Source organism: Castor canadensis, chromosome 9 (assembly GCF_047511655.1).
Source record: "Castor canadensis chromosome 9, mCasCan1.hap1v2, whole genome shotgun sequence".
Lineage (NCBI taxonomy): Eukaryota > Metazoa > Chordata > Mammalia > Rodentia > Castoridae > Castor > Castor canadensis.
The window spans coordinates 83001967-83029541 of record NC_133394.1 but is presented as its reverse complement, the minus strand read 5'-3'; the positions used below and the strand labels follow the sequence as shown (position 1 = coordinate 83029541).

Below are 27575 nucleotides of genomic sequence, written 5' to 3'. Positions count from 1 at the left end.
TCATCAGATTCATTGCCTTGAAAATATGATAAAAAAAGTCAAAGATAACGAAAGAGGAATGATACATATATAGATAGGATAAAATTAATTTCATTAGGTTTTTTTCTCCTAAACTCTGTGATATTTGATGGTGATTCCCTAGATTGCTGCCTTATATATAGTTCCTATCTGGAACTATGTCAAGTTTACTTACTACTACAGTTTGAAATTCTAGCAGCTGGAATATTAGGACAAATGCATAATTTGGAATAAAAAGACCAAGTATTAAATTTTACCTTGGTTACTTATACATCTATGCCCAATTGATTCAGATCAAGTTAAAACAATAAAGACACATTTGTGAGTTACCCATGCTGCTTTCTTGTGGATACATGAGCAAAATTAACACTGAATAAGCACCTTAGAGGGTTGTGGACTGCAGCTTGAGAAACTGGTCAAGATGCCTAGTTGTGTACCCAGTGTTAGAGGATGGGAGCTCAAGTTGATATCAAAGAGGAACCTGTGAAGATGTTTTTTTTGAAATTTTTGCTGGTAAGTCACAGAACCTGTTGAATCAAATGTTTTTTTAATTACCTCTTTTAATAAAAGATCAACTCCTCTACACAATATTACCTGAGTTACTTTTGCCTTTCTTGAAGGCATTCTCTTTCATTAAAATTTCCTGAAACTTTTATAGTTCTTTTAGAGCAGGCTTGCTAAGTGACAAATTCTTTATTTTTGTCTGTCTCAGAATTTCTTCATTTCTTCTTTATATTTGAAATTTTGAAAAATTCCTTTGCATTGCCTTCTAGTATCAGCTGCTCATCTCAGTGAGAATCTCTTGTAAATGAGTCACTTTTGTTGATGTTCCTAGGATTTTCTGTCTTCCACCTAAGACAATTTAACTAGATGTGTCAAAGTATGGATCTTTTTGCATTTACATTGCTTAGAATTTGTTGAGCTCATTGGATGTGTGTGGGGGTGTGTCCATGTTTCATATCAACTTAGGGAGTTTCCAGTTACTATTCCCTGAAATATTCTTTCTGTTCATTTCTCTTTTTCCTCTCCCTTTTGGACACCATGCATGCTGGTATATCTGTGTCCCACAGATTTCTGAGGTTCTATTCACTTCCCTTCATTATTTTTTCTTTCTGCTCCTCAGGCTGGATAACCTTAATTGGCATATCTTCAGATATGCTGATTCTGTCTTTTACTTATTCAAATCTGTCGATGATGTGCTCTACCAGTTTGTGTTCTTATCAGTTATTGTACTTTTCAATTTAGACAGTTTATTTGGTTCCTTTTTATACTTCCTGTTCTTTTTTGATAGTCTATATTGTGTGAGACATTATTCTCACTTTCATTTGATTTTTCTAGATATGGTTTCCTTTAGTTATTTGTACACATATTATTTATTTAACAGTACTGGGGTTTGAACTCAGGGGTTTGCACTTGGTAGTCACATGCCTACTACTCAAGCCACACTTCCAGCCTTTGGTCACATTTTATGTTTTTTTTTTAATTATCATTCACCCCCAGCATCATTCTCCTTTATCCACCTTCCTTCTCTAAGAAACTATTCTTAGAACAATTTCAGCAGGTCTCATTTCCATTTTCACACATGAGTACTTAATATTTCCACCATATTCATCTCCTACACCCTTCCTTACACCCTCTCCCAGCCTACTGGTACCAACCCCCAGATAAGACCTGTTTTAACTTTCCTGTCTTCCATTTTTGAAAAAGACATTTTTGTTTGCTTCAGATAGCTATACAGGGGATTTCATTATGATATTTCCATGTTTATATGTATTATATCCTGAATTGGTTTATCCCCTGCATTTTTCTCCTTTCTACTTTAGTCCCCTTCTTTTAGTGCTTTCAATGGGTTTAAAAGTTCTATTTTCATTCTTGTATAGAAAGTACATGAACCATATTCACCTTCTTTACTTCCTTCTTTTACCTTCCCTCTCGTGTTAGTGACCTCCTCTTAACCTGACCTAGTTTTCATTCTTGTCCTTTGTTGTTTAGGTGTCTGTTCACTGGTCACTAGGATTTTTTCCTTGGTGTTATACCCATACATGTTTTGTGCTTAAGTCACTGTGACCCCTCCACTGCACATCCTCACCCTTTTCCCCCTATCTTGTATTTCTTTGTGTCTTGTTCCTACACAGATATGATGTACTTTTTCCCCGTCTTTCTTTCCTGCTTTTCTTCCTCCCTTGGTCTCACAGTCCCACTTTTGGATACATATTCGGTATATATGCCTATGTAGATGTAACATTTCTTGTATTTGTGTTGGATCGATATTCCACATTTGAGAAAAAACATGTGACCTTTGACTTTCTAAACCTGGCTAATTCCACTTAAGGTGATGTTCCCCAGTTCCATCCATTTACCTGGAAATGACAAAATTTCATTAATATATAAATACTACATTTTCTTACTCCATTCATCAGTTATGAGGCATCCTGGCTGTTGCCAGATCTTGGCTATTGTGAATAATGTTGTAATAGACATGGATGTGCAGGTGCCTTGGAAACATTTTAAATAACTGATTTAATACTAAGGTCTGAGGTTCCTTAGAGTCAGCTCTTTTTTTCTGTATGTGAGGGCTGTATTTTATTCTTTGCATGTCTCATGCAATGCCCAGTATTGAAAACTGGGCATTTTTAACCATATGTGGGATCCCTGGATATTAAATTCCCCTATCCTTAGACGCTGTTGTTTCTGTGTCATTGTTTATTTAGTATCTTTTCTGAACTACTTCTTTAAAGTCTATATTTTCAGTTATGTGTGGCCATTGACATCTCTGCTTAGGTTGTTTTGTTGATAGCTAATGATTAGGTAGAAATTTCCTTAAATGCCTGGAGTCAATAAGTTTCCCTGTCTCTACTAAGGACTTATGTGTGCGTTTTGCATCAAATCAATACTCAGCTAAGCAGATTACAACTCCTGCTTGTGCAGAGCCTCAAGGTCACCCAGAGATGAGAGCTCAGGGACAGGGACATCTAAGTTCTTTGCTGAGCATGCACGCATAGCTAAGTATCATCGTCATTTTCTGGATTCCCAAGACTATATCAAACCATTTAAACCCCCACCTAGAAATCTCATTTCCATGGTTTTCCTTTTAAGCTTTTGGTTAGTTTATTGTTTGTTTCAACTGTTACCCATTGCTTCAGGTAGTCATGATGCTAAAGATAATTGAGCCTCTCAGTATTTTTCATGAATTCTCCTGAAGAAAAAGTTGTTCATGTGGGCAAGCTCCTAGTCAGGCCACATAACAAACCTTGTGAATAGGGTCTTCCAGGAAACCACCAGAGAGGTGAAATAATGATAGTTCTTTGGGAATGAGACTTTGCAGGAGTGCAAGTGCTGCTCTGCCAAGTTCAGGGGTTGCCCTGAACTGGTTTTCATTGTGACTTTGAGCTGGTGGTTTTCAAGCTGCAAAGCTAGGGAAGGAAAGGCGGATGAACAGCAAGTTAAAACACCACATAGCTTGTGGCTCTTATTGAGATTGGGCCCATTTTCTTGAATAAACACTCTCCACATTGCTTCCATTCATTAGTTAGTTAACTTCTAGAATTCTGAAAAATTTTGTTAGTGTTTTTATGCAGAAGAGGATTTTTGTGATGTCTGTTACTGTTCTGGTTGATGTCACTTAAAATGCCCTAAAGCTTTTGAATAGTAAATGAGTCATGGGACTTCTTTATCTTCTTATATGAGAAAGACATACCATGTTTCCATCATAGGTTATTTAGGATTCTGTTTAAAGATACAACTAAAGTATATTGCTGATTCAAGGCAATTATCAGATCAAAGGTCAAAGTGATCTCTTCCTAAGAAAGATTTCTCATAATTAAATGTCAAACTTGCAGTAAATGTCGTATAATGGTTAAGAGCCCAATCTTTGGAACTAGATTAGTCCGAGTTCACCTCGAGTCTGGCCCTTAACAGTTTTGTGACCTTGGTAAGTTTATTTACTCTTTAAACTGTTGTGACAATAACAGTTTATATTCATACATTTGTTTTAAAATCTCACCAAACTACAAAAATAAAGTGCTTACCCCAATTCACAGCACTGAGTAAATGCTCAAGAAATTTTAACTTCTACTGAATTTCTCCTAAACATGTTTCTTTAGTACATTCAAAATAGGAAAGAAATCAAAACTGTCTCACTTATACTACTTTATTTCTTATAAAATTCCAGGCACTGTGGTGGTCCAGCAGTTGATGTCAATGATGATCAGTAAACATGATCGCCTCTTCCCCAAAGATGCAGAGCTGCAAAGCAAGCCCCAAGATGGAGTGAGCAACAACAACAATGAAATTCAGAAGAAAGCCACCATAGGTCAAATACAGAACAAGGACAACAATAACACCAAGGACAGCCCTGGCAGGAGGTGCTCTTGGGACAAATCAGAGTCTCCCCAGAGAAACAGCATGGATGATGGATCCCCTCCAGCTCTATCAGGCAGCAAAACCAACAGTCCAAGGAATAGTGTTCACAAGCTGGATGTCTCCAGGAGCCCTCCTCTCATGGTTAAAAAGAACCCAGCCTTCAATAAGGGTAGTGGGATTGTCACCAATGGGTCTTTCAGCAGTAGCAATGCAGAAGGCCTAGAAAAAACTCAGACCACCCCCAATGGGAGCCTACAAGCCAGAAGGACCTCTTCTCTGAAGGGTACTGGAACCAAAATGGGTACACACAGTGTCCAGAATGGAACAGTACGCATGGGCATTTTGAACACTGATACACTTGGGAACCCCGTGAATGGTCGAAGCATGAGCTGGCTACCCAACGGCTATGTCACCCTGAGAGATAATAAGCAGAAGGAGCCAACTGGAGAGTCAGGCCAGCACAATAGGCTCTCCACTTATGATAACGTCCACCAACAGTTCTCCATGATGAACCTGGATGACAAACAGAGCGTGGACAGTGCCACCTGGTCCACTTCCTCATGTGAAATCTCCCTCCCTGAAAACTCCACCTCCTGTCGCTCCTCCACCACCACCTGCCCAGAGCAAGACTTTTATGGTGGAAACTTTGAGGATCCCATCTTGGATGGGCCTCCCCAGGATGACCTTTCCCACCCTGGGGACTATGAAAACAAAAGTGACCGAAGGAGTGTAGGAGGCCGAAGTAGTCGTGCCACCAGCAGCAGTGACAACAGTGAAACTTTTGTTGGTAACAACACCAGCAACCACAGTGCATTGCATAGTTTAGTTTCCAGCCTGAAACAGGAAATGACCAAACAGAAGATAGAGTACGAGTCCAGGATAAAGAGGTGAGGAAATTCTCAAGGTCATAACTGCCAGTGAGAAGACAAGAGCCTCCTACTGTAGGACAGAGTCTCAGAAGGAGCTAAAGATGCTGTCTTCAAAGTCAGGGAAACCTGAGTTCAAGTCCTCACTTTTCATTTGCAAGCTGTAGGACTTTGGGGAAATTAGTATAGTCTGTGATCCTCAGTTCTTCCTAACGGGAAAAATTCAAATACTAGAGTATCTACCTCAAATACTTCTGAGATGTCATTGAGCCTTGTCCCTGGCACAAAATAGGTGTTCAATAATGTTATCTTCAATTTTTATTAAATATATGGATCTATATAAGAAGGCTCAAAAGAGAGGGGTTGTAAGGAGATGAGTGAAGAATAAGGAGCCTGCTAATTACAAGGAAAGGGTAAAAAACAGGGTTAAAAAAGTAAATGCAGCAATAAAAATTTAAAAAGTAAACACACCTTTCATTTTAATGCTTTGAATCCCTAAATTCTAAGACAGCATCTATCTTCCAGGGTCAGTTTCAGACCCTGAAGATTCAGAAAAGCTCGGAGAGGTGACAAGTGCAAAGTGACATGGGGCCTTGCAGGATCATTTTTCTATCTTTGACTTTTACTCTGAATATTCAAATGAATGGAAGTTGTTTTTTCAGAAGAGATAACATGAAATGTATTAAAATGAACAAGGGACTGTAGCTTTATTGGGGTGTGAGCTATATAATACAAGGAATAAGTTAGGCTAAAATCTCACATCGATCTACATCTTTTCGTGAGATGGTCAAAGTAGATGTTTACTTAGCAACTTCCTCATGGAAGCAGTCTGGGTAAGTTAAGGGACATCTGCTGAATGTTCTGTGATCATAGTGTCCTGGATATCAGATGCCACACTGATAATGGAGCCCAGGACTCAGAAATATAGCCTTGGACTAGAGACTTGAAAATCCCCAAACCCTGCCGTGGTCAAAGACATTACAAACAGATTCTTTTTATGTTGTTAGCATGTAATGTAGGGGAAAGAATGCTCACTAGGAGAGGCAGAGATGGGGATCAGGTGGCCCCAGGTTCAAGTTTTCCTGAATACTGTACTAGAATCCTCAATAATTTGTGCTGCTTCAACTGCTTCCTTGCCTCCAGACTCCACAGTCATTATCGTCATTGTCTTTTCTTCTTCTTCTCCTTCTTCTTCTTCTTCTTCCTCTTCCTCTTCTTTTTTAGCTTCCTCCTCCTCCTCTTCTTCCTCTTCCTCCTCCCTTCTCCTCCTGCTCCTCTTTTTTCTTCTTTTTTTCTCTGTCTCTTTTCTGTTTCTGTCTCTTTCTCTCTCTATATATATATATGCATAACATATATATATTATTATGTTTCTCATCCATTTATCAATTTCCAACCAAAAGATAGCATATGGCAAAGTGAATACCAACAAAATTGCTATTTAGGAGATGGAAAAAATTACTTCCTTGGAAAGAATTTTTTGTAAGCTTCACTGAAGGAAAATGCCATTTGATTGCTTTCTTTATAATAGTGAATGACAGGAGGTTAAGTAAGAAAAAGCTCCCATCCTGGAAGCTTTCTGGGCTTGGCTGTCTCTTGCTTCTGCCTCTTCTGTGCTGTACTACTTGAGTCTTTGTCTTCTCTGTGCTGTCATTCACTCATTCACCACTGAGTGACAACTAAGCAATTCTGAGAGATGCCTTAAGGCCTTTTACAAAATGATAGTAAGTCATGTTTGTAAATAGTAAGTTAATACCACAAAAAAACAAACCTTTTTAGTCAATCAATCTTGCTTCACTAATTTCCCTGAGTATTTTGGAAAAGTTAAGAAAATATTTGTGTCCCTCTTGCATTTCAAGTGAATAAAATCAGTTTATCTCTTATTCCCTGCCCCTTTCCTCTGTAGCTTAGAACAGCGAAATTTGACTTTGGAGACAGAAATGATGAGTCTCCATGATGAACTGGATCAAGAAAGGAAAAAGTTCACGATGATAGAAATCAAGATGCGAAATGCTGAGCGAGCAAAAGAAGATGCCGAGAAAAGGAATGACATGCTACAGAAGGAAATGGAGCAGTTCTTTTCCACATTTGGAGAGCTGACAGTGGAACCCAGGAGAACCGAGAGAGGAAACACAATATGGATCCAGTGAGCCTTCTTTCTCTGCTGCTGTCCCCGACAGCTCTGAGAAGGACTCTGGGGATTCTGGGGGGAAACAATGTGGGATCAGGTGGCCGGTCACCTGGCTGTACAGAGCTCTACCTGGTAAAGGAGTATCATTTATAGACATTAACTACCCATACCTGCAGTGTGTGCCAAAGTTGTATCATGCCCCATAATGCTACTGTCAAGTGTTACAACTGGATATGTGTATATAGAGTAGTTTTTAAAAAAGTAAGCTAAAAGTATGAAGCATATATCAAGAATTATTTTATTGCAAGTCTTGTATTTAAATGTTAAATCAATATGTTGTTGCAATTTAGCTTGCTTTCAAGCTTCACCCTTGCACTTAACATAGCTATTTTTGGCATTGTGTTATCATCTGCTTATTTTATAGATCAATATTTTTATTTCCCTTTTTGCTGAGGAAATGAAGATAAGAAGAAATATAAATATATATATAAATATATATAAGATGAGCTATTAAAATCAAAAGAATACTTTGTGGCTGTGCTGTTTGTGCCAATAGATCTTTCCATGACCAAAAAGAGAAATGTCAAAAGTTTTATAAAATACAGTAGAACCACCAGATACCTTTGAACTACTCTTTAAATTTCTCCCTTGGCACTGTGAGTTGATTTGGCACAGGAACAATAAGGCTGTGTAAGAAAGTCCCCTTCTCAAGCCCAGTGTCTGCCTTGCCAGCCCCACAGATGTGTGTCCCCTTGCAGGATACACAACACAGCGGGAAAGAGGTAAAGAATGGTGTTCAACCAGTCCTATCTTGAATTACTCTGAATTGACTATATAACCGCTCAATGCTATTGAAGGAATTCTCTCTGCTAGTTGGAAGGTAGAAACAATGCTTGCTAAACCATTCCCCATGGGAGCATCTCTTCCCTCACTGAGACTTGTCCCCTGTCACCCAACAATGGCACTTTAAATGCCAGCAACAGAATGGTGTTACTGTGTCTAGTGAAACCACTAGAGTGCATGTCATAATGTGACATCTTTCTCTCACCCAGCTTTTGTCTTCTGGGATTCCCTCTGCATCACAGCTGGCAAGAGCAGTGTACAGCAAGATGAGGGGAAAAGGGAACCAGGAGTAGTAGGAGAAAAGTTTGGAAGAAGCAAACTATCTTGCTTCTAATTCAACAATATCATTTTCCCTATTGCAGACATATTCAATCATAGTAATTTTAAAACATGAATATGTAGAGGAACAAATACAACATCAACAATATTAACTTTCTAGAAAAAAACAGGGTTTTCTGGAGCTATTGTTTTGGGAAAACAATTCTTCACACTTCAGTAAGGCAGTGATTTTGAGAAGTCAGACAAATAAATTTCACACGAAGAGTAAAAAGACACAAAAGGTATAATCAGAAATAAAGACTGCTTGAGTTTATAGGATTCATGTTTTGGGAAACAGTATGTTTGTATGTGCTTATTGAATGACATGGTCTTTAGTGAGCTTCACAGCATCTGTTCATCACTGACCTGCTTTTGTTTCTCCCTCCCTCCCCACTACTAAACAAGCTTATGTAGTCCTTTGTTTTGACCAGTATCTCTACAGCAACAACTTCTTTATCTTCAGTTCCCTTTTATCTGTTTTTCAATTATACAACAGATACTTCCACATGGATACCCTATAAGAAATTTAACACAAAATGAGCAAAATCCATTTAAGTAACTCTCCCTCTATACTATTTGATCTTCCTCCGGGTCCTCCCTTAGTTAACGAAAACCTTGAACTCATCTAATGAGCCATGTGATACAATCGACAAAGGTTTATGATGCAATCGACAAAGGTTTATGATGCAATCGACAAAGGTTTATGCAATCAAATTGCCTAGGCTCAAATTGTCTACAATTCACCAACTGTTCTGACCTTCCATGCATAAGTCTTTCTTTCTGTGAAATTGGAATAATAAAAGTATTGCTCACATACACTTGCTCTGTGATTTTAATGAGATATCTCCTGTTAGGCTGATCTCAGCAGCTAGTATACAGAAGGACTCTTTAAGTGTGAACTCATTTTTCCTACACTGCCTCCTTCAATTCACTCAGCAAGTAGTCCATTCCACCCATCTTTGCCTTTTTAATCTGTTCTCTTTAATCAGTTTCCTCTTGTCTTTGGATGAAAAGATCTTACCCACCCACTTTTGTTCTGTCTTCCTCCATTTTCATTGTTTGCAAGCTGCCCTTTCTAAATAACCTACCTGACCATACGTTGGCCTTGGTAATATTTGATGACTTTCACTGGCCCAGGATAAAGTCATTTACACAGTAAATGTAAAAAAGACTGACCTCCAGTTTCACTTTCATCTCCTACTACTTTTGTTACATCTGTCATGCCATGTTATACCTCACAAGCTTCTCATCTGCTACTGTTGAGCCCTTCTTGTCTGCTTCTTTCTCTCTGGCACACTCAATCATTTTTAACATTATTTAATTTTTATTGGCATACATTAATTTTACAAAGGGTCTTCACTGTAATATTTCTATACATGTATATAAGCTATGCATACTTTGGTTAAATTCACTCCCTCTATTACTCTTTCTTCACCCTTAAGAAAGGATGAGGGGATGTGAATATGACCAAAGCACACTATACACATGTGTAAAAATACAATAAAACTGGTGCACTCCATCTTTTAAGAGCTAAGTCATTGTTTGTTATCCATGAAGCTTCCTAGAATCTCAAAGCAGAGTAAGTTGCTTTTTGTGTTCTCAATCTGCATACACATCTTTCCCATATTTTGTTATTTTCTCCACCAGATAAAAAGCACTTTGAGAAAAAGCATGGAAGAATGCAAACATCAAGAAATTAAGAGCCATGCTGACATGGCTAGCCACCTCAACATGCCCTTTGCAAGACTTATAACAAGGGCAAGTCACTTAGCTTCTTGAGCCTGTTTTCTCACCTGGGAAGTGGAAGTAACTCCCACAAATCAGGGACACTAATGCTTAACAGCATTATGTAATGTACCATCCCATTCGTGCCTGCCACTTAGCGCCATTGATAACCGGAGTTGCTTAAGGAATGAGAATTCTACCTTCTTGATTCTAAATCCCTCCCCCTCCACACTCTATGCTAAATAGGATGCCAGCAAAGTTATCAATTTTTTGAACAAGAGCATAATAATCTTACTGTTATTCAACCTTTGGATTTATGAGGATACTGTTAATTTTAATTTTTGAACTCAACAACAATGACCTTCAGTTGATGGATACCAGGAGCAGCATTTCTATTAATTCAGCTGAAGACTAGAAAATATTAACTGCAAATTGACACAAGAATAAACTGGAAAGAAGTAAGCAGTGAGAAAGTGACAACATAGTTAGTTGGTAGGTAGTATCATGAGGTCATTTGTGACATCCTGTATGCACTTCTTAAAACTAAGTAGTTAAAATGATTCTGAATGACAAGTTCAGGAGAGAGGATTTGTTTCCAGGTGTTGATCTTATTCCGTTTCACTAGTCAAACTATATTGTTAGGTTTGTTTCGCAGAACATTAAAAATAGAATTGTCTATGACATCAGGCCTAGAAAATGGGTTTTATATGTATTATGAAATTCCAAAAAATTCTAACTAGAATGTAAAAAGAGTGTTTATTTATTCACTGGTTTAAGCTTCCTCCAAAAAAAACTTAAACCATTCCCAAATAGTAAAGTGTACACCACAGATATAATTATGTGACATTTGAAATTCAGGAAAGTATAAAGACTGTGACACAGACCACAAACCCCAGTATTCCCTGCTTGGCAGAGTTCCATCCTGATTTCAGCTCCATAGTTAAAGGTATACTTTTGGAACCTGAGACCTAGGTTCCAACCTCAGCTCTGCATATCTACAAACTTTAGACAAGTTTGGTAATGTTTATAAGCCTGAATTTGTTTTTGTTTTCTTCCTGAAAGTGAGAATATAATGGTGCCTCCATTGTTGTATTTCTGTGAGGAGACAGTAAAATGATTAACATAGTGCCTGGCACATATTAAGTGCTTAACAAACACTAGGTGTCAGCCCTCAGATTTCTCCACCTAAATAGATGTTCTCAGTTCTTGAGAACACAGTAGGGTTCAGGGCTCAGAAATCTGGCCAGCAGTGACAGAGTATCCATGTTCCCCAGCAGAAAGCATAATTGTGGATGGCCCCAAGGGCTCTCATTTTGTCTGTGGCCAAATAAGATTCCAGAGGTTGAGGGCAAGGAAGGGGACCCCAAAGTATCTTTCTGCTCTGAACTAATTCAGTTATATCCACAATCTGAGAATAATGTGGGAAACATTACCTGCAACTGTCCTTCATCAACTCTGCCCTGTCCACACTGAGTATGGTGTTGGATATAAAAGGTACTGAGTAAAATATGATGAACTGAGGGCTGTGGACTAGGTGCCCTGGGATACCTATCTTACATTAGATGACATGCCACAAGAATAAGAAGGGATCACAAATGTGAAGCTGGGAAAGGCTTTGCAGAGCCCAGACTGCTGTGAGTCCTAAAGGACAGAGTGGTAGTTTTGGTGAAGTACTTTGCTAGCCCATATTACAGAAGAGACAAAGGTGCCTTAAGGGAAGATCTCTGGGAGCCTTTTCAATGAAATAAAAATCATCATGTCTTTGCTGTCAGCATGGCACTGTGTGTAATACCTTATCAGCACACCTTGAGACCCAGAAAGACTTTTAGGACCTGGGTGGCTTTGATGCAATACCCTTAATCAAAGGAAACACTGGAATTGGTAACATTTTGCTATATTTGAAGTCACAAAGCACAGTAAAGCATGCTGAAACAGTGGCTCCCAAAGGTCTTTTTCATCATTCCCTTTATAGTCCTTTTAATTGCACTAGAGGGGAATAAGCTGAAAGTTAGAACTGCCCAGCTTAAAGGTCCCTTGCTATGAAGTGACTTGGAAAACTAACAGTTCTATAGGCATCCCAAACCTACAGAACCTACTGCTTACTTTTTAAGTAGAAAGGGTAGCTGACTTCTACCCTTTCTAAAGCAATTTGTGGCTCAGGTCCAGGGCTGAATGATAGAAGCTCTATTGTCCCTGGAGAGCTGAGCCCAGGTAAGACAATCCCACACATCAAAGGTCTCCTTCCTTAAGTAGAGACTAAGGTATAAAGAGAATACCTAATTGTTTGAATGGGGAGCAAATGAGCGCACCACCGTCACTGAGTAAGTGTGTCCTTCCTGGAAAGGAATCCCTGAGCATTCTGCCTCTTCTTGTGCCCATTCCAGCCTTCTTCTCTCACAGTACCACTCCCCTGCATCCTCATGACTCAGTGGATTAATTACACGAAAATTAAGTACACGAAAGTGTTCACCAGGTGCCATGATTTGAATAGGTTTTATCCTCTCCAAAACTCAGGTTGAAATTTGATTGCCATTGAGGTATTGTTGGTAAGTGGAACCTTTAAGATGTGATTAGGTCATTAGAAAGTTCACTACCTTTCTCACAGCACTGTGTTGATTCTCAAGGTGGTAAGTGAGTTCTTGCTCTTGAGGTAGTTGATTGGTTACTTTGAGAATAGATTGTTAAAACCAAGGCAGCCCCTGGCGTTTTCCCTTCCACATGTGCCTGGTAGGACTTCCAGCCCCCAGAACCACGAGTCTAAATGAACCTTTTACTTTATGAATTACCCAGTTTTAGACAACCTTTGCTGTATAATTCAAAGTGGTCAAAGATGCCAGGGTTGTGCCATTGTGTTCTCAACTTTGGCTGCCTGTTGCTAGAGTAGTCCAAACTCCCATGTCATTTTCCTTCATCATCTTGCTTATCACTATATTGCTTAGTGTGTTCCCCATTTGGTCCAACTCTGATTCCCTCTCCACTCCTCAAACCTTTCTATTATCCCTCTAGATCTCACAGTTGCCATCACTCTCCCCTAAATCCTCTTCCCTGAATCATGGTACCTCCTGAAGACACCACTTCCCCTGCCAAGTTCTGCTCTCCTTTCTTGCAACCTGCAGAGTGCTGGCATGGAAGCAGGAGATGGTGAGGTAAACTCTTATTCAGGAGAAGGCTTTGATCTTTGCTGTTACTTCCAGACTTCTTTTCTTCTTTCCTCTCTAATCTCCCTAGACACATGTCTCCTTAGCATTCACTGTATATTTTAGCACATAACCAACTGGCTTCCCCCCATTACTTTCATTCTATCCACCAACTTGACCATTCAGTGACTTGACTACTTCTGAAAATCTTGTTTTCCACTGCTTGAGTCACCCACACCCATGGTTACACCTTATACTATGTCACCACCAATAACTGCACTCTCACCAAAATTTCAATTTTAAGGATTCTACTCTCTAATAATCACTTCTCTTTCTAGGTGACTCCCTTTAGCATTATCACTCCAACTTTTCTTGGACATTCCCCAGAAAATCTCCAAGCCATTGATCATGTTATTGCTTCCCTTATTGACAAGATTAGCTTCTGTGGTTCCTTATCATAAATATTCTCTTGTCCAATTCTCAAGTCCCTTTATCTTCTCTTCCAAAACTGTACTACTTCCCACGGTCACTTTCATTTATCTTCTCCAACTTCCATAAACCATTTCCTCTTGTTCTCAACTTATAACCTTACTTCTGCCTTTATTGAGGAAAAAATATTTGATGAAAACATACCTGTGTCCCATCACCATATTTACAAAGCTACCTGCATCGGTCCTGTGCATGCCAACTTGCCTCCTGCTACAAATTGCTGCCTGCTCTAAGTGGGACAAGTCCTTTGCTTGTATTTCAAAGCCCAACTATTGGAACTTCCATGAACATTGCTCCATCAAATAGAACCCTTTCTCTTTTGCATTATCAATTTACCCTTACTCTATTAGTCTCATCAATACACAACCATGCTATTAAGAAATTTTTGAAAATCATCTCTTAATCTCATATTAATCTCTACTTTCAACATTTTTTCTGCTTCACTTTTTTAAATTTTATGTGCCTGTTTTTACTTCCTCAGTTTGCATAATTTTTAAAAACACATTTGAGTTACTCTTTCTTGTTCAGTTCTGAACAGAATCTGCTCCCATGAAAGTTATCAATGACTTTCTCAAAGTCAAGGTCAACTGTCCCTCTTCAATTCCTATGTTATTCAGAACCAGTTGCCCATTTCCTTATTTTTGGAACACCTACTCTACTGCCTACTTTCCAGAACTGCCTACTTTCCTGGTTTTCCCTCTTATCATACCGGACAGTACTTGGAATATCATCCTACTTTCTGATGTCTCTTTGTTAGAGTAAGAGGCCTCTCCATCTTTGATCTCCACTTTTTAACTATACTCAGTTCTTTGATGGTTTCAGTTTTACACACATGTTGTTTTTAATACCATTTATAAGCTGGTTACACTCAGATTCATGTTTAAGCTCCACTTCCTTTAAATCCAGCTTAGTACAAACTCTTTCTATTCCAACTGGATAACTAATATACATCTCCAACTTACATCCCCAAACAAGCATTATTTTTCCCCCAAATATGTTCCTAACCCATTGTTCACTATCTCGGTCATTGACACCACCATCTATCCTCAGACATAGGAAAAAAATATCTGGATGGAACTGATCTCTTTTCTTTTCATTTCATAATATCAATTCATCAATAAATCTTGTCAGCTGTGTCTTCACAATATATCCTCAAATATAACCTGGCCAAATCATTTTCAGACCCTTTACTTCCTAGTCCAAGCCCCATTATGTCTTTCTGGATTTATGATATATCCTTTAATGAATGTATTCTTTTTTTCTGTCCTTACCTTTCTTCTTAGAATTCTCTCTACTAAGAAGCCAAAAGAATCCTTTTAAAGAGAAAATTTAGATATGATTTCCTTACTCAAATATAAACATCATCTTTCTATATTCAGAACACAAGCCCACCATCTTGCTATGCCCTGACTCCTGCCTACTTCAGTTTCGTTTACTGTTGCTCCTTTTCATGTCTTCTTTGTTTAGTGCGTAAGACTCTGCCATTCTTTGTACAGTATATGTTTATGTGAAAAAAAAGGCTGTTACTCCAGGGACTTTGCATTGCTTTCCCCTCAATCTGAGATGTTCTTCCTCAAATACTGATGTAATTTATTCCCTCAATTTATTCAGGTCTCTGATCAAATATCACTTCCACTAAGAGGCTGCCTGGCCACCTTGCCTCACATAGCATGCCATATACCTTTAACCTGCTTAGTGCTCTAAGTACTTACTACTACCTCACCTTTTCACTATGATATGCTGATTGCATAAGGTAGGAAGTATATGAATTCATCATAGTGATGTGTACCTAGAAAATCCCTAGACAATTAGAGTATTCAATAAATATTTGTGCCATGAAACAATGAATGACTATACAGAGCTCAATGTCAAATTTTCACTTGAGATATTCAGGGAATATTCAAAGTAGACTCTTTTAATAGAAAGCAATAAATGATTAAAATGTACCTTAACTTATTTTAGAACTCCAACAGTCACCCATAAAGTGAACAAATTTCAGAGATTCGATTTCATGTTAAAATATCACTGCAGAGAGATTCCAAACAAGTAAAGGACAATACCAGATGCTTATGATAAGGAAGTAAAACTACCCACTTTATGGAGTGAAACTTGAATCCCCTAAGTTGCATTTTGGACTTATTTTGGGTTTTATACCAAGAAAAGCATGTGTTTTAAGAAAGGAATACAGCATTTGACATTGAGAAGGGCCTCAAATGGTATTTGACTTATTTCTGAAGGTGTCATATTTCATGTGTCTAAGAAGTGTAAATTTCTATACCATATTTCCAATTGCTTAAACAGAACACACTAATCTAAATGTTCTTAAACAGAACACACTGCTCAGCAGCAAGTTGAGTTTAGTCTGGAACTAAGACAAAAGATTTGTCTCATACATGACTCCAGACATGAAGAGATCTGATATTATTGGACCCTTGGTTTGTCCCACTACTTGATATGTCTTCCAGGCACACTTTCAAATCATCTGGAGAAAAGGCAAGTTGCATGTACAAAACACCATCCTGAAAACTCTACTTTGGCTACAACCAGTGATGTTGTTAAGTAGATTCATTCTTCTAGGTTGGTTCCCATAAGTAGCTTCAAAAAGTCACACTCCTTATTTCTCCTCACTGAAAACTTGATCAAAATCACCAAATATGTGGTAAACTTTTATGGTGCCTGGAATGCACCAATAACTCCTCCTGCTCCTGTCTCTCCATGCACAATCATCATGTGACATACAGTCTCCCTTTATACTCTTGTGCTTGATCATTTTAAACTCTTCACTGTGATAGGAATAGGAACAGTTCCAGATGTAATGAAAGTCTGTTGGTTTGTATTTTCCATTCAACATTGTTTAGACACTGCCAGGTAAACTACTTTAGTACATTGACCTCTCAATAAACCACAAAATCATAGTTTGTGTTCACCAATGAGTTTGAGATATTAAGGTTGGCTACCATGAAGAAAAAATAAATATCTTGAGTAATAATTAAAATGATTGGGAATTCTGATCATTACCTAAGAAATTTAATCCTGCTCTACTTACCTGATGCTCCCAAATGGCCTTTGTTGACTTGACACTTTAAAGAAAAGTGAATGAACTGCAGATATGCAGCTAGTATTCACTACAGAAATGAAGATCCTTTTTAGAAGATACGAGTCTCAAATGCAAATGTAACATTCTGCACAATCACATTCATATTGTAGGTTCTTGACCCATAGTGAGAAAGTAAGCCACCCCTTATTTTTTATTTATTCCCTTACACAGTCTGACCACACTACAAGTTTCTTTCTCCAGGGTCAAAAATGAAATCACAAGAGACTGTTTAGAGCTACTGTATCAGTACATGGGACCCAAAGCAATGAGCACAATAAGCATTGTCAACAGGCAAACTCCAACAAAGTTTGGGTTTGGATTTGATTTTATGTGACGGGAAGCAGATTTCCTCCAGTTTTTAATAATTCATAAGAAACAAAAATCACAATATATTGACTCAGTATCCACCTACAAAGAGTCAAAAGATGCCAAGATTCTTCTCCAATTTGCCCTCTGGGGAACAAACATTGTGAAAATAAAGGGAAAAATTAGAAATGAAAGAGTGTGAGAAAGAACACAGAAATGATTTGAATGATTTCCAGTACTTATTAAACATCACTGAGATTGTATTTTATCCATCAGGCAGAGTAACCTTAGTTCTCACCTCCAGGATCTTGCAAAGACACTGTACATACATGGTTTTGGCTTCCAGGGTTGATCTAGAACTGTAAGTGTATATGTGAACATGTGTGTATAAATGTGTGTGCTTTAAGTACATTTTATAAACACTGACAAATCTCACCATTGCTAATAGTCTTTGGAGTCCAAACATGCAGAATAACAAGCAGGTGCAAGTTAGGTCTCATTGCAAGATGGGCATGGCAAGGTGACAGATGATGCTAAATAAGGGCTGGGAGATTGGTTTCTATTAAGATATACTGGCCATTGGTCCCACATAATCAAAAGTTAGATACACAGGTGTCCATATATAAAAGAAACCTTCCACTTGAATTTGACTGACCAAAGAAATGGACCAAAGTGAACAGTTAAAGAACTAAGTGCCAAAAGAAATAATAAAATCTTATATTTCAGTCACAAGGAATATAACTAATGTAATTATTTACATTGTGTTTTTTTCACTGTTTTTACAGAATGATGCTCCCCTGCTTGATTTAATGATATCTATGGAAAATTTTGGACTTTTACAATTAAAAAAAATTGATGTGGGCGAGGACTAAGGAGAGGGATTTCTCTTTCACACCCAAAAAGGCTGCAACTGAAAATTCTTAAAGCAATTTTACTCCTCTCTCTGAGCTATAGAAGGCATTTTTGTCAGCAAAGCTAGCTGACAGTCTTTGTAGAACACAATCCTCTCAAGATATAGATTGTCCTGTGTTAAGAGAATTAAATACAAATAGTTTCCATAGAAAAAGGCTACTGGGTTCTGTAATGAATATTTTAAAAATCTGAATTGGTTTTATTAGTCTTTTCCTCTGACGGATCATAAAATGATTTATGTATTCTCCTCTATTCCAATTTCTAATTTGCAAATAAAATGTTCTAAGTATCTTTAGATAATATTTTTCTGTTAATGATAGCTCATTGAAAAACATTCCAGCTCCTCAGCCATCATTTGAATAGCTTCCTCCAATTGGTTGGACTTGCTTGACAAACCTGGCCCAGCTGAGGGGTACAGTCCTACAAAGGTCAGATACTGTATTCTTAAAGGTGAAGTATTGTTCTTAACTTTCAATCCACAAAAGAAATTGTGTTGTATGGTCAATATATCCCTTTGTAAAAATGAACACATTGACCCCCAAAATACATACAAAAATAGCAAAGACTTAGCTGAAATGGTGGTGGTAGTTTTGTCAAACTCTCACAACAATTTAATTCTCTCTGTACGTGGGTATACACACCCATCCCTTCTAAAGAACACCACAGAACATTTTTATTAAAGACTGCAGTGAAACCATTTGCCTATAGAAGGGATCAAAGGTTAGGCATCTCACAGTGCCAACTTCATGTTCCAAAATGAGCCCCAACCACAAAGAGGACTTTTACTTCTAGAAATATAGCCCAGGTGATGTGCCACTGCCTTGTCCAAAAGGTAAGAGTGTCCTTTAGAAATAACAGGTGTCTACATAGGAAATATTGAGTGTTTTTTCTTTTTATGAAAAAAAAAAGATTCTATGCAGAACGTAATATAGTCTGTGAATTTTATCATAACATAAGCACCCTTGAAAACTGTTATTCAAAAAGGGAACTAAGATGGTGAAGAACTGAGGGCTTTTAAAGGGGTGTTCTCTTTGCTGTTCCATCTCTCATCTGTCTTGCTTTTATCACCTGAGTAATCCTGCAAGAATCCCAATGCAAATCCTTACTTCTATTTGTAAGCACTACTTAAATCCAAGGGATTTGTTTCATTTTTTTTCCTTGTCCATAAGGGATCTCTGGCTAAAAGTAACCTGCATTCCAGAGCCATACAACTAGAGATAGAAGACTAGTAGTGTGAGTGAAAAGTTGTAAGAGCAAGGAGGGCAATTGGCTAGTTCTTGACTGCATCAGTCTGAGTAGAAAATAAAAATCACCACTTCTACAGAATGAGATGTCTCTTGAGCACTTCTAAAAAGCTGCTGGATATTTTCCCCTTTTCCTTTACTGCCCTCTTGTGGCTGATAAAATTGCCCTTGATACTTCTTTCTGTCAATCAGTCTCACTGCTAATCTTGGCTCTTGCTCCTTATCCCATGTGGTATAAAGCAGGGAAATGGAACAGCTATTGAATTATAAAGTACAGAGAAAGAAGAGAAGAGTAAGGAAATAGAGAAAGGAAATGTTTTATAAAAAGGAATATGACAGAAAGAGAAGTGAGAGAACTTAGGTGGATGAGTAGGCACTGTAAAACTCAGGTTGACAACCAAAAAAACGGTAGCAAGACAGAGACTGGTATATTTTTATTCTGGGGGACAAGCTTCACAATGTAATGTCGATCTTATCATTTTAAGTAAATCATGTCTTGCAATGGCCCCTACTGTGTGAGGCAACCCCATGACTGGCAGCGCTGCTGGCGTGGAGGTGATAGAAGTGGCTGTAGTTCCCTGTTGACTCTATTGCTTGAAAAGAGACAGAGCTTCCCCGTTATTCTATTTAAGGCAGTTTTCAGAGCACTGGCCTTCTTTGCTCAATTTTTGAGGGGCTTCCATGTGCCAGTTATATCATATTTGTCAATCATCCATTTAATGTGTTTCACTTCTTCTTTGAGTGAAATATCACCACATTGGTGAGCACCAAAATGGCCAGAGTGCAAAGAACTGTGATGGATACTTCACCCAGGGGAATAAGAAGGGAACCCTATGCCTGGTGCCTATTATTGCTGAGAAGTCGCACTGATATTGCCTTGTCTGTAACCAAGATGTTTCATGGTGCCTTCTAAAGTGCACATGAAAGCACTTCAGCTGCTTTAAGTTCAATTCAGGTGATTGTGCTAAACACTGACATGGATGTTTCATGGCTTTAAAACAAACTTATATTGCTAACTTTTTAGCAGCAGTAACTTTGGGGCGGAGTTATTGCTTTCAAATCCACTGCAGTACAAAACTCAGATGGTCAGCCCTTCCTGGATTAGTCCATTTTATGAAAATAAACAAACATGAACATCAGTCATATTAAGGAGTCAGGGACACTCCTGAGAGATAATAATGCCTGTAGAGGTGTTTACAAACACTAACCTGAGGATCACCCTGTGCTTTGAGGATTTCATTTTAATTATTTTATTTCATTCCAGAAGAGAAAAGCAGTATTTTTTCTTTAAATAAAACCTTGGCAGGATATGAAAATTAGAAGTAGCTCACATATGGAAAACACGACCCACACTCTGTGTGTAGTCTAGGGAGAGTTGTTTCTGTCAAAGATTCCACCCTGTCTCAGGCAAGGTTTCTTATCATCAAATGTGCACGCAATGACCCTGCCTCACCACTGCACCTCTCTCTAGTAGCCTCATGTTTGACATGTATTGTGGAAATGATAAATGGGATCTAATCCTTAAAATATAAATGTCAGTGTCTCCTGGTATCTGGGCAATAATTTCCTTTCAGTCTTAGTCCACATTGCAACACTATTTTCTATTCCCTGTTACCTGCTTACTGTCAGAGAAAAGACCCTCAGCTTTTATTCCCACATGCTTTCTAAAACCCAAGCCATTTAATGCCTGAAAACTGTTACTTAATTCCCTCCCCCACACCCTGCACATAAGCATCACATATGTTCTTTCTACAAATTGGTATACAGGTGCCATTTAATCAGTTCAAACTTGGAAGCTACATCTTCAATGGTCCAAGAGCTCACTCCCTCCGTTCCCCCCTTTTTACATGTTTTCTTATAAGACATACAGCTTAATTAATTAACAAACTAAATAGCTTATATACGGGCAATATATTACAGATGGATTTATGTCAGAGTAATAGATCGTATGAAATGGATCTTGTGGTACCCCAGTGCATGATGTCTTGGTAGAGCCCTGAGGACACTGGCAGTAGCATCTCTAAGTAAGCAGTGCTGTATGAATACAGACACATGCGGATCTGTATCTACATCCATCTGACTAGGCCAAAAGGAGCAGGTAGATGCAAGATAGAGACACACACATGCTGGATGGGGCCACTGCACACCTTGTCATGCCATTTCATAGGGAAGTTACAGGTTGCTAGTTTTGCAGCCATTTAAATTACACTTTATGGGAAAGGCTTATCTAATTGTGTTTGATTTGCTTTCTGTAGTAAGCATCATTGGAAGGAGACCAAAGCAAGAGCAACTAGAAGATAAATATACATTTGAGCTTAGCTGCAATACAGAACTTTGGAGAAGGAAGAAGCAGGCTGAAAGATTAATTTCAGATTTTGGCTTGGATTCTCTTTCTTGCTATTTTCTTGATGTTGCATGTCTGCATTTGTGTGTGCTCATGAGTGTCTGTGCGTGTGAGTGTCTCTGCGTGTGTGTGTGTGTGTGTGTGTGTGTGTGTGTGTGTGTGTGTGTGTCTTCTATCACATCATCTCCTGAAGAACGCTGGGTTTCGCAGGCAGGCGGCTAGTCACCTGCAACAACCCAGGGGTCCTGCCGAGGCTTCCAGGCTGCTGTCAGTGTCAGATGCCAGGGTCTGGTCGGTGGACATGGAGGAGATGTCATTAACGGAGGAGGATGGAGGGAGACTCTCACTGCTGTTCACTGCTGCACCTGTGCTAAGAAAATGAAGACCAACATGACTAAATCTGGAACCAGACCCATCTGAATGCAATTCAAGATGCAGAGATAGGTAAATACAAGAAGAGATGTCTAGTTCATCATTCATTCAGCAACAACAACCTACATACAATGGATACAGGAAACTAGTTGATGATGAAATTCAAGAAAAACAATGCAGAGTTCATGATCACAAGTTATTCACAGGTTCCTGCAGTGTTTATCAAATTTCACTCTATATTTGAAATGCTCTAATGCTTTATTTTTAAAAACCAACAACCAATCACACTGCCCCCCAGAAACCCCATACCCTGGTACCTCTAATATTGTAATATAATTGACCTTGGGTGAAGCCAATATATTTGCATTCTTAACAAGCTCCCCAGAGATAATATAATCAGCCAGGGATTGAAAAATCCCTGGTTTATGGAGAAGACAGATGAGCAAAATTCTTTAATGTAACAAAGTGATCCTGATTTCTTTTAAGGAAGGGAACTCTTAAAACAAGTACATGCAAGGATCCTATCCCAGAAATGTAGAGTAATGTAAAGTCCAGGAATCTGAGTTACTTGGAGACTACATCTCTAGAAAAGAGAAGATATGTAAAATAAATATTAGGACAGTCATTAATAAGACAGCAAATTTAAAATCCACATAGAAAGCCAAGCAGGACTTTTGATGAACATTTACAAAAAAATACATAGGAGAACCAGGAGCGCATCCATCATTATGTGTTTACTTTCCAATAGACTTGCCTACCTGGGATCTGCAAATACCTCTGAGTTATTTGCTGAGATCAATTTGGAAAATTCTTTTATTTGTCTACTATGTGGGAATATAAAGATTTTTAAACTCTAAGAAGAAACTTGTTCAGTAACGACTTGCTGAGTGGCAATAACTTTATGAACAACAAAGGAAAGATGAGCCAAAGGCATTGTAAAATATAATTAAATCATTGCAGCCTGGAAACAACGTGCTTTCTCTATTTCTATACTCTTTTGTACATAAGCAAGATGAGTGGTAAAATGCATGCTCTGTGAAATAGTTGACTAATAAAAATATCTGTCATATAACCACCTAATAAAATAAGAGACAAGGAACTCTCACTAAAACTGTATCTTATTTAAGAAAATATAGCATCCAAGATGTATTTAGCAGAAAATAATAAATTCAAAATAAGTTACAACAGTATTTCTCACATAGACTTCTTAATCAGAAAATAAAACTAAACTAAAAAAAGGAAGTGGAGGTGTTCCCACAATCTTTGCTCCTAGTAGATATTTCTTGCCTATGGAAAAAATGTGATGAAAATGCAAAAGTATCTAGGGCCAAATCAATCACCTACGTGATCTGATATATATCATAAGATTTTATTTACTGATTATAAATATATTTATGTAAACTATGGGATTGTGAAAAATAATGGTAAGAACTATTAAATTTTCGGTATATTTCTTTCCAGTCTTTTTGCAGGGAACCTCCCCAAGTTGTGACCATTTTAAATGCACTCTTTTGATCCCAATATTTTCATATATAGAAAGGCTTAGGCATTTTAATTGTTCTTCAAACTCCTAAAACTATCAACACCTCCTAATCTTAAATGTCTCCAGAATAGACTTTTAATGTCTTATTATCAATTTCCTGTAAAAAAAATCACTCATTATCAAAATGACACATAATGTAAACTTATCTATCATCAATTTATTCTAACTTAACTTAAATTATATTCCTTATAGAAATGGTGCAGAAATAGTTCATTTCCTGTCTTTATTACTAGCAGACAGCCCTGACTCCCCAGTATAACACAAGCATCCAGCTCTGCTTGCACCTGATTCTGTATGAAGTTAGACCAATGTCTTTCATGTTCTTTCACAAGCTCTGGTCTCTAATAACTTAGCGTACTCTAATGAACTCAAAATTCCCTTCAGTGTTTTCACATCCTTACTAGAGGGTAGAGATTAAAACTGGACATAGACTGTACTAAATGCCTGATCCATTGTGGACCCAACAGACTGAGATGGCCTTTTTCTTCCTATCCATTTAATGTATTCTACCATAATGATGGCTCTCAGATCACAATGCTATAGTTTAGATTTAGTTTTGACTTGAGATATGAAATAATGCCCATATATCTTTTTGTAAAAGCTTTATTGAAACATAATTCACACATTATATAATTTATAAATTTAATTTGTATAATTCAATGTTTGTTTAGTACATTCAGATTTGCAGAGGCATAACCACAATCCATTCTGGAGCACTTTCACCACTCTGAAAGGAAACCCTGTACTCCATTTCTCACCTACCCTCAACCCTAGGCATAGACTAATCAATTTTTTGTCTTCATAAAATTGCCTATTCTGGACATTTTAAGCATACAATATGAGAGCAGCTGTGACCAGTTCTGTCACACAGCACAATGTCTTTGAGGTTCATCCATACTACAGCATGTATAAACGTTTCATTCCTTTTCATAGTTGAACAATAGTCCATCGTATTTTTATATCACAATTTATTTACATAATTATGAGCTGATAAGCATGTGATGAGCATTCAGCTTGTCTCCATGTAGGGGCTATTATGACTAATGTTGTTATGCACATTCATGCACAAATGTATTTTGTGGTTGTTTTTAGTTTTGTTTTGGCTTTTTTTTGCTATACCAGTGTTTCAACTCAGAGTCTCATGCTTGAGACCACTTGCCATGTGGACAGCCCTCACATACAAGCTTTGTATAGGCAAAGCAAGGAATGGAACTGCAGTGTCATAGAGTAACCCACTTTCATTCTATTTGAGTAAATTCTGTTTGAGCAAGTGCCAAACTGTTTTCTAAAATGGGTGTATCAGTTTATATTGCTACTGGCAATTTCCTCACACTGTCACTAACACTTACTATCTGCCTTTTAGATTCTAGCCATCTTGGCATATGTGAAATGGTACTTCATTGTCGTTAGATTTGCATTTGCCCAATGACTAATGGTGCTGAGTTTCTTTCCATGTGCTTGTTGGATCTTTGGAGAAAGTCTGTCAGATCCTTTGACCCTTTGTAAATTAGGTCATTTTCTTTTTTATTATTGATTTATAAAGCTCTTTACATGGTCTGAATAAAAGTTCCTTATCAGATATATGACTCACAAATGATTTTTGCCTATTTTATGAATTATCTTTTTACTTTTTTGAAGTGCTTTTTGAAGGACAAATGTTAATAATTTTTGGTGAAGTCAGGATTACCTTGTGATTTAGGTGTCATATTTAAGAAACCACTTCCTAACCCACAATCATGATTTTTATTCCTATATTTTCATTTAAGAGTTTTATAATTTTAGTTCTTATATTTGAGTTTGTGATCCATTTGATGTTTCATTTTTGTATATGTTATAAGGTAGGAATCCACTTCCATTCTTTTGCTGTGTACATCCAGTTGTCCTAGTACCATTTATTGAAAAGACTATTTGTTAATGAAATTGTTATGACATCCTGGTCAAAAACATGAAAATTGATTTCTTGACTCTCAATTCTAGTCCATTGACCTACAGGTGGATCTTTATGCAAGTAATTCAGTATGGCCCTAGGAATGAGGGTACGTTTTCAGAAATTCTTTTTCAGCTCCAACTCCCTATGAGAAATACCATGTTAGGAATGAAAATGGGCCACCACAAAATCCCTGGCCCCTGGCACCATGGAAGAGACTTATGCCCAGTTTCATTTACTGTGACCCACAGCTAAATCTACATATCCATACTTCGTGGCTTTCATTTTACCTTTTCTGTAAGTTGTGACACTGTTATAGGCAAGACAAAGACAAAATTAATTTCTATTTCCTCAGTTTTAGCCAAAACTATAGATAGATTCATTTTGTGTTCATATATATTACATATGAACATAATTTATACATAAATTACGTAATATATTATATATAAAATATGTCATTGTCTCTTAATGTGAGTGCTTGGACCCAGGAACAGGCCTTATGGTGGGGGCCTGTGATAAGAGAATGGTGGCATCCTTTTGATATGATGCTCCGAGAGTTTTTACTCTTGGATCACTTGTACTGCAGCTGTGTGACTTAATTTTGTTTCAGGACTCTTTTCGTTCTCCTTTAGCCAGTGTGAATGGCCTTTTGCCATTTGTACTCAAATGGAAAAATGAATATTTTAGAATCTACAAACCTAAAGTTTCTTGCAGGTAGTACACACCGGGCCTTATCTTCTTTTGTTTCCTTGTCACTTGTTACTTTTATCCAATATGAGGTCTCCTGTGAGCCTTCTGGTGTTATCTTTGGAGTCAAAAAAAAAGTTAGGGATTCCTGTTAAGCCATTTGTTTGACAAGGATGTTTGGATTCTTTGTGCTTTGTGTTTTGGGGGCAAATTCAAGTAGACCTTAAGTGGCTTAGAGAATGCAGTTTATTTGGAAATACCTCTTGTGATCTGTATGACAATGGAAAACACTAATTCTATTTTGTAGCTCCCTAGAGAATTTTTGGTTACCTATGGCTTAGTAAAAGATGATTTTATGCTAAGGATGTTGAATGTTGCCTTCATGTAATTATTAGTAATTTGTATTTCTTCTGAGAACAGTCTGTTTGATTCATTTGTCCATTTATTAGTTGGACTATTTGTTCTTTTGCTACTTAATTTCTTGATCTCTTTGTATTTTGTAGATATTAATTCCTTATCTGGTGAACATCCTTAATCATAAAGGGAACGCAAATCAAAGCTACACTTGGATTTTATGTCACCCCAGTAAGTTTGGCAATTGTCAAGAAAACACACAACAAATTCTGGCGAGGACGCAAGTTTTGAAAAAAGAGCCCTCATATGCTGTTGGTGGGAATGCAACCACTATGGAAATCAGTATGGAGTTTCCCCAAAAAACTACAAATAGACTTATGACCTTACCACACCACTCTTGGGCATATATCTGAAGAAGTGTAAATCAATATACAAGAAAGGCAGTTGCACACCCATGTTTATTACAGCTCTGTTCATAATAGCCAAAGTATAGAATCAGCTGACGTGCCCAACAACCAATGAATGGATAAAGAAATTATAAAATATTTTCTTATAAATATAATGTATCTACATGAGTATATATATATATATATATGCAACTATGAAATATTAGTCAGCCATAAAAAATGAAATTATATCATTTACAGGAAAAATGGATGGAATTGGAGATCATCACACTGAGTGAGCTAAGACAAGTTTAAAAGCTAAACAGTGCATATTCTCACTCATTTGAGGAACCCACACCTAAAATGATGATGATGATGACAATAATAATAATAACAATGGGACATGAATGTATATGAGCAACTGTTGGGGGTCAATGAGAAGGGGAAGGAGAAAAGGAGAGGATACTGAGGGGTTGAAAGGATGGACATACACTAAATATATACATATAAAGACAGT

At 37.6% G+C, this 27575-nt stretch overlaps 2 protein-coding genes across 15 annotated transcripts in view; one reads left to right on the top strand and one right to left on the bottom strand.

Moving 5' to 3' along the window:
• Arhgap24 (Rho GTPase activating protein 24) overlaps window positions 1-7904 on the top strand; it is a 473771-nt gene extending 465867 nt beyond the window's left edge. For all 9 annotated transcript variants that reach the window (XM_074041831.1, XM_074041829.1, XM_074041830.1 and 6 more), the window contains 2 exons: window positions 4190-5267; window positions 7150-7904. In XM_074041831.1, coding sequence (XP_073897932.1) covers window positions 4190-5267; window positions 7150-7393 — 1322 coding nt within the window. In that variant the 3' untranslated portion in view covers window positions 7394-7904. The remainder of the gene's footprint in view (window positions 1-4189; window positions 5268-7149) is intronic.
• Window positions 7905-8612: 708 nt separating this feature from the next.
• Window positions 8613-27575, bottom strand: part of Mapk10 (mitogen-activated protein kinase 10) — a 334304-nt gene continuing 315341 nt past the window's right edge. For 5 of the 6 annotated variants that reach the window (XM_074041839.1, XM_074041841.1, XM_074041840.1 and 2 more), the window contains one exon: window positions 8613-22154. In XM_074041839.1, the coding sequence (XP_073897940.1) occupies window positions 22012-22154 (143 nt within the window). In that variant the 3' untranslated portion in view covers window positions 8613-22011. Of the gene's footprint in view, window positions 22160-27575 lie in introns of all 6 variants that reach the window. The other variant, XM_074041844.1, reaches the window with a different exon arrangement.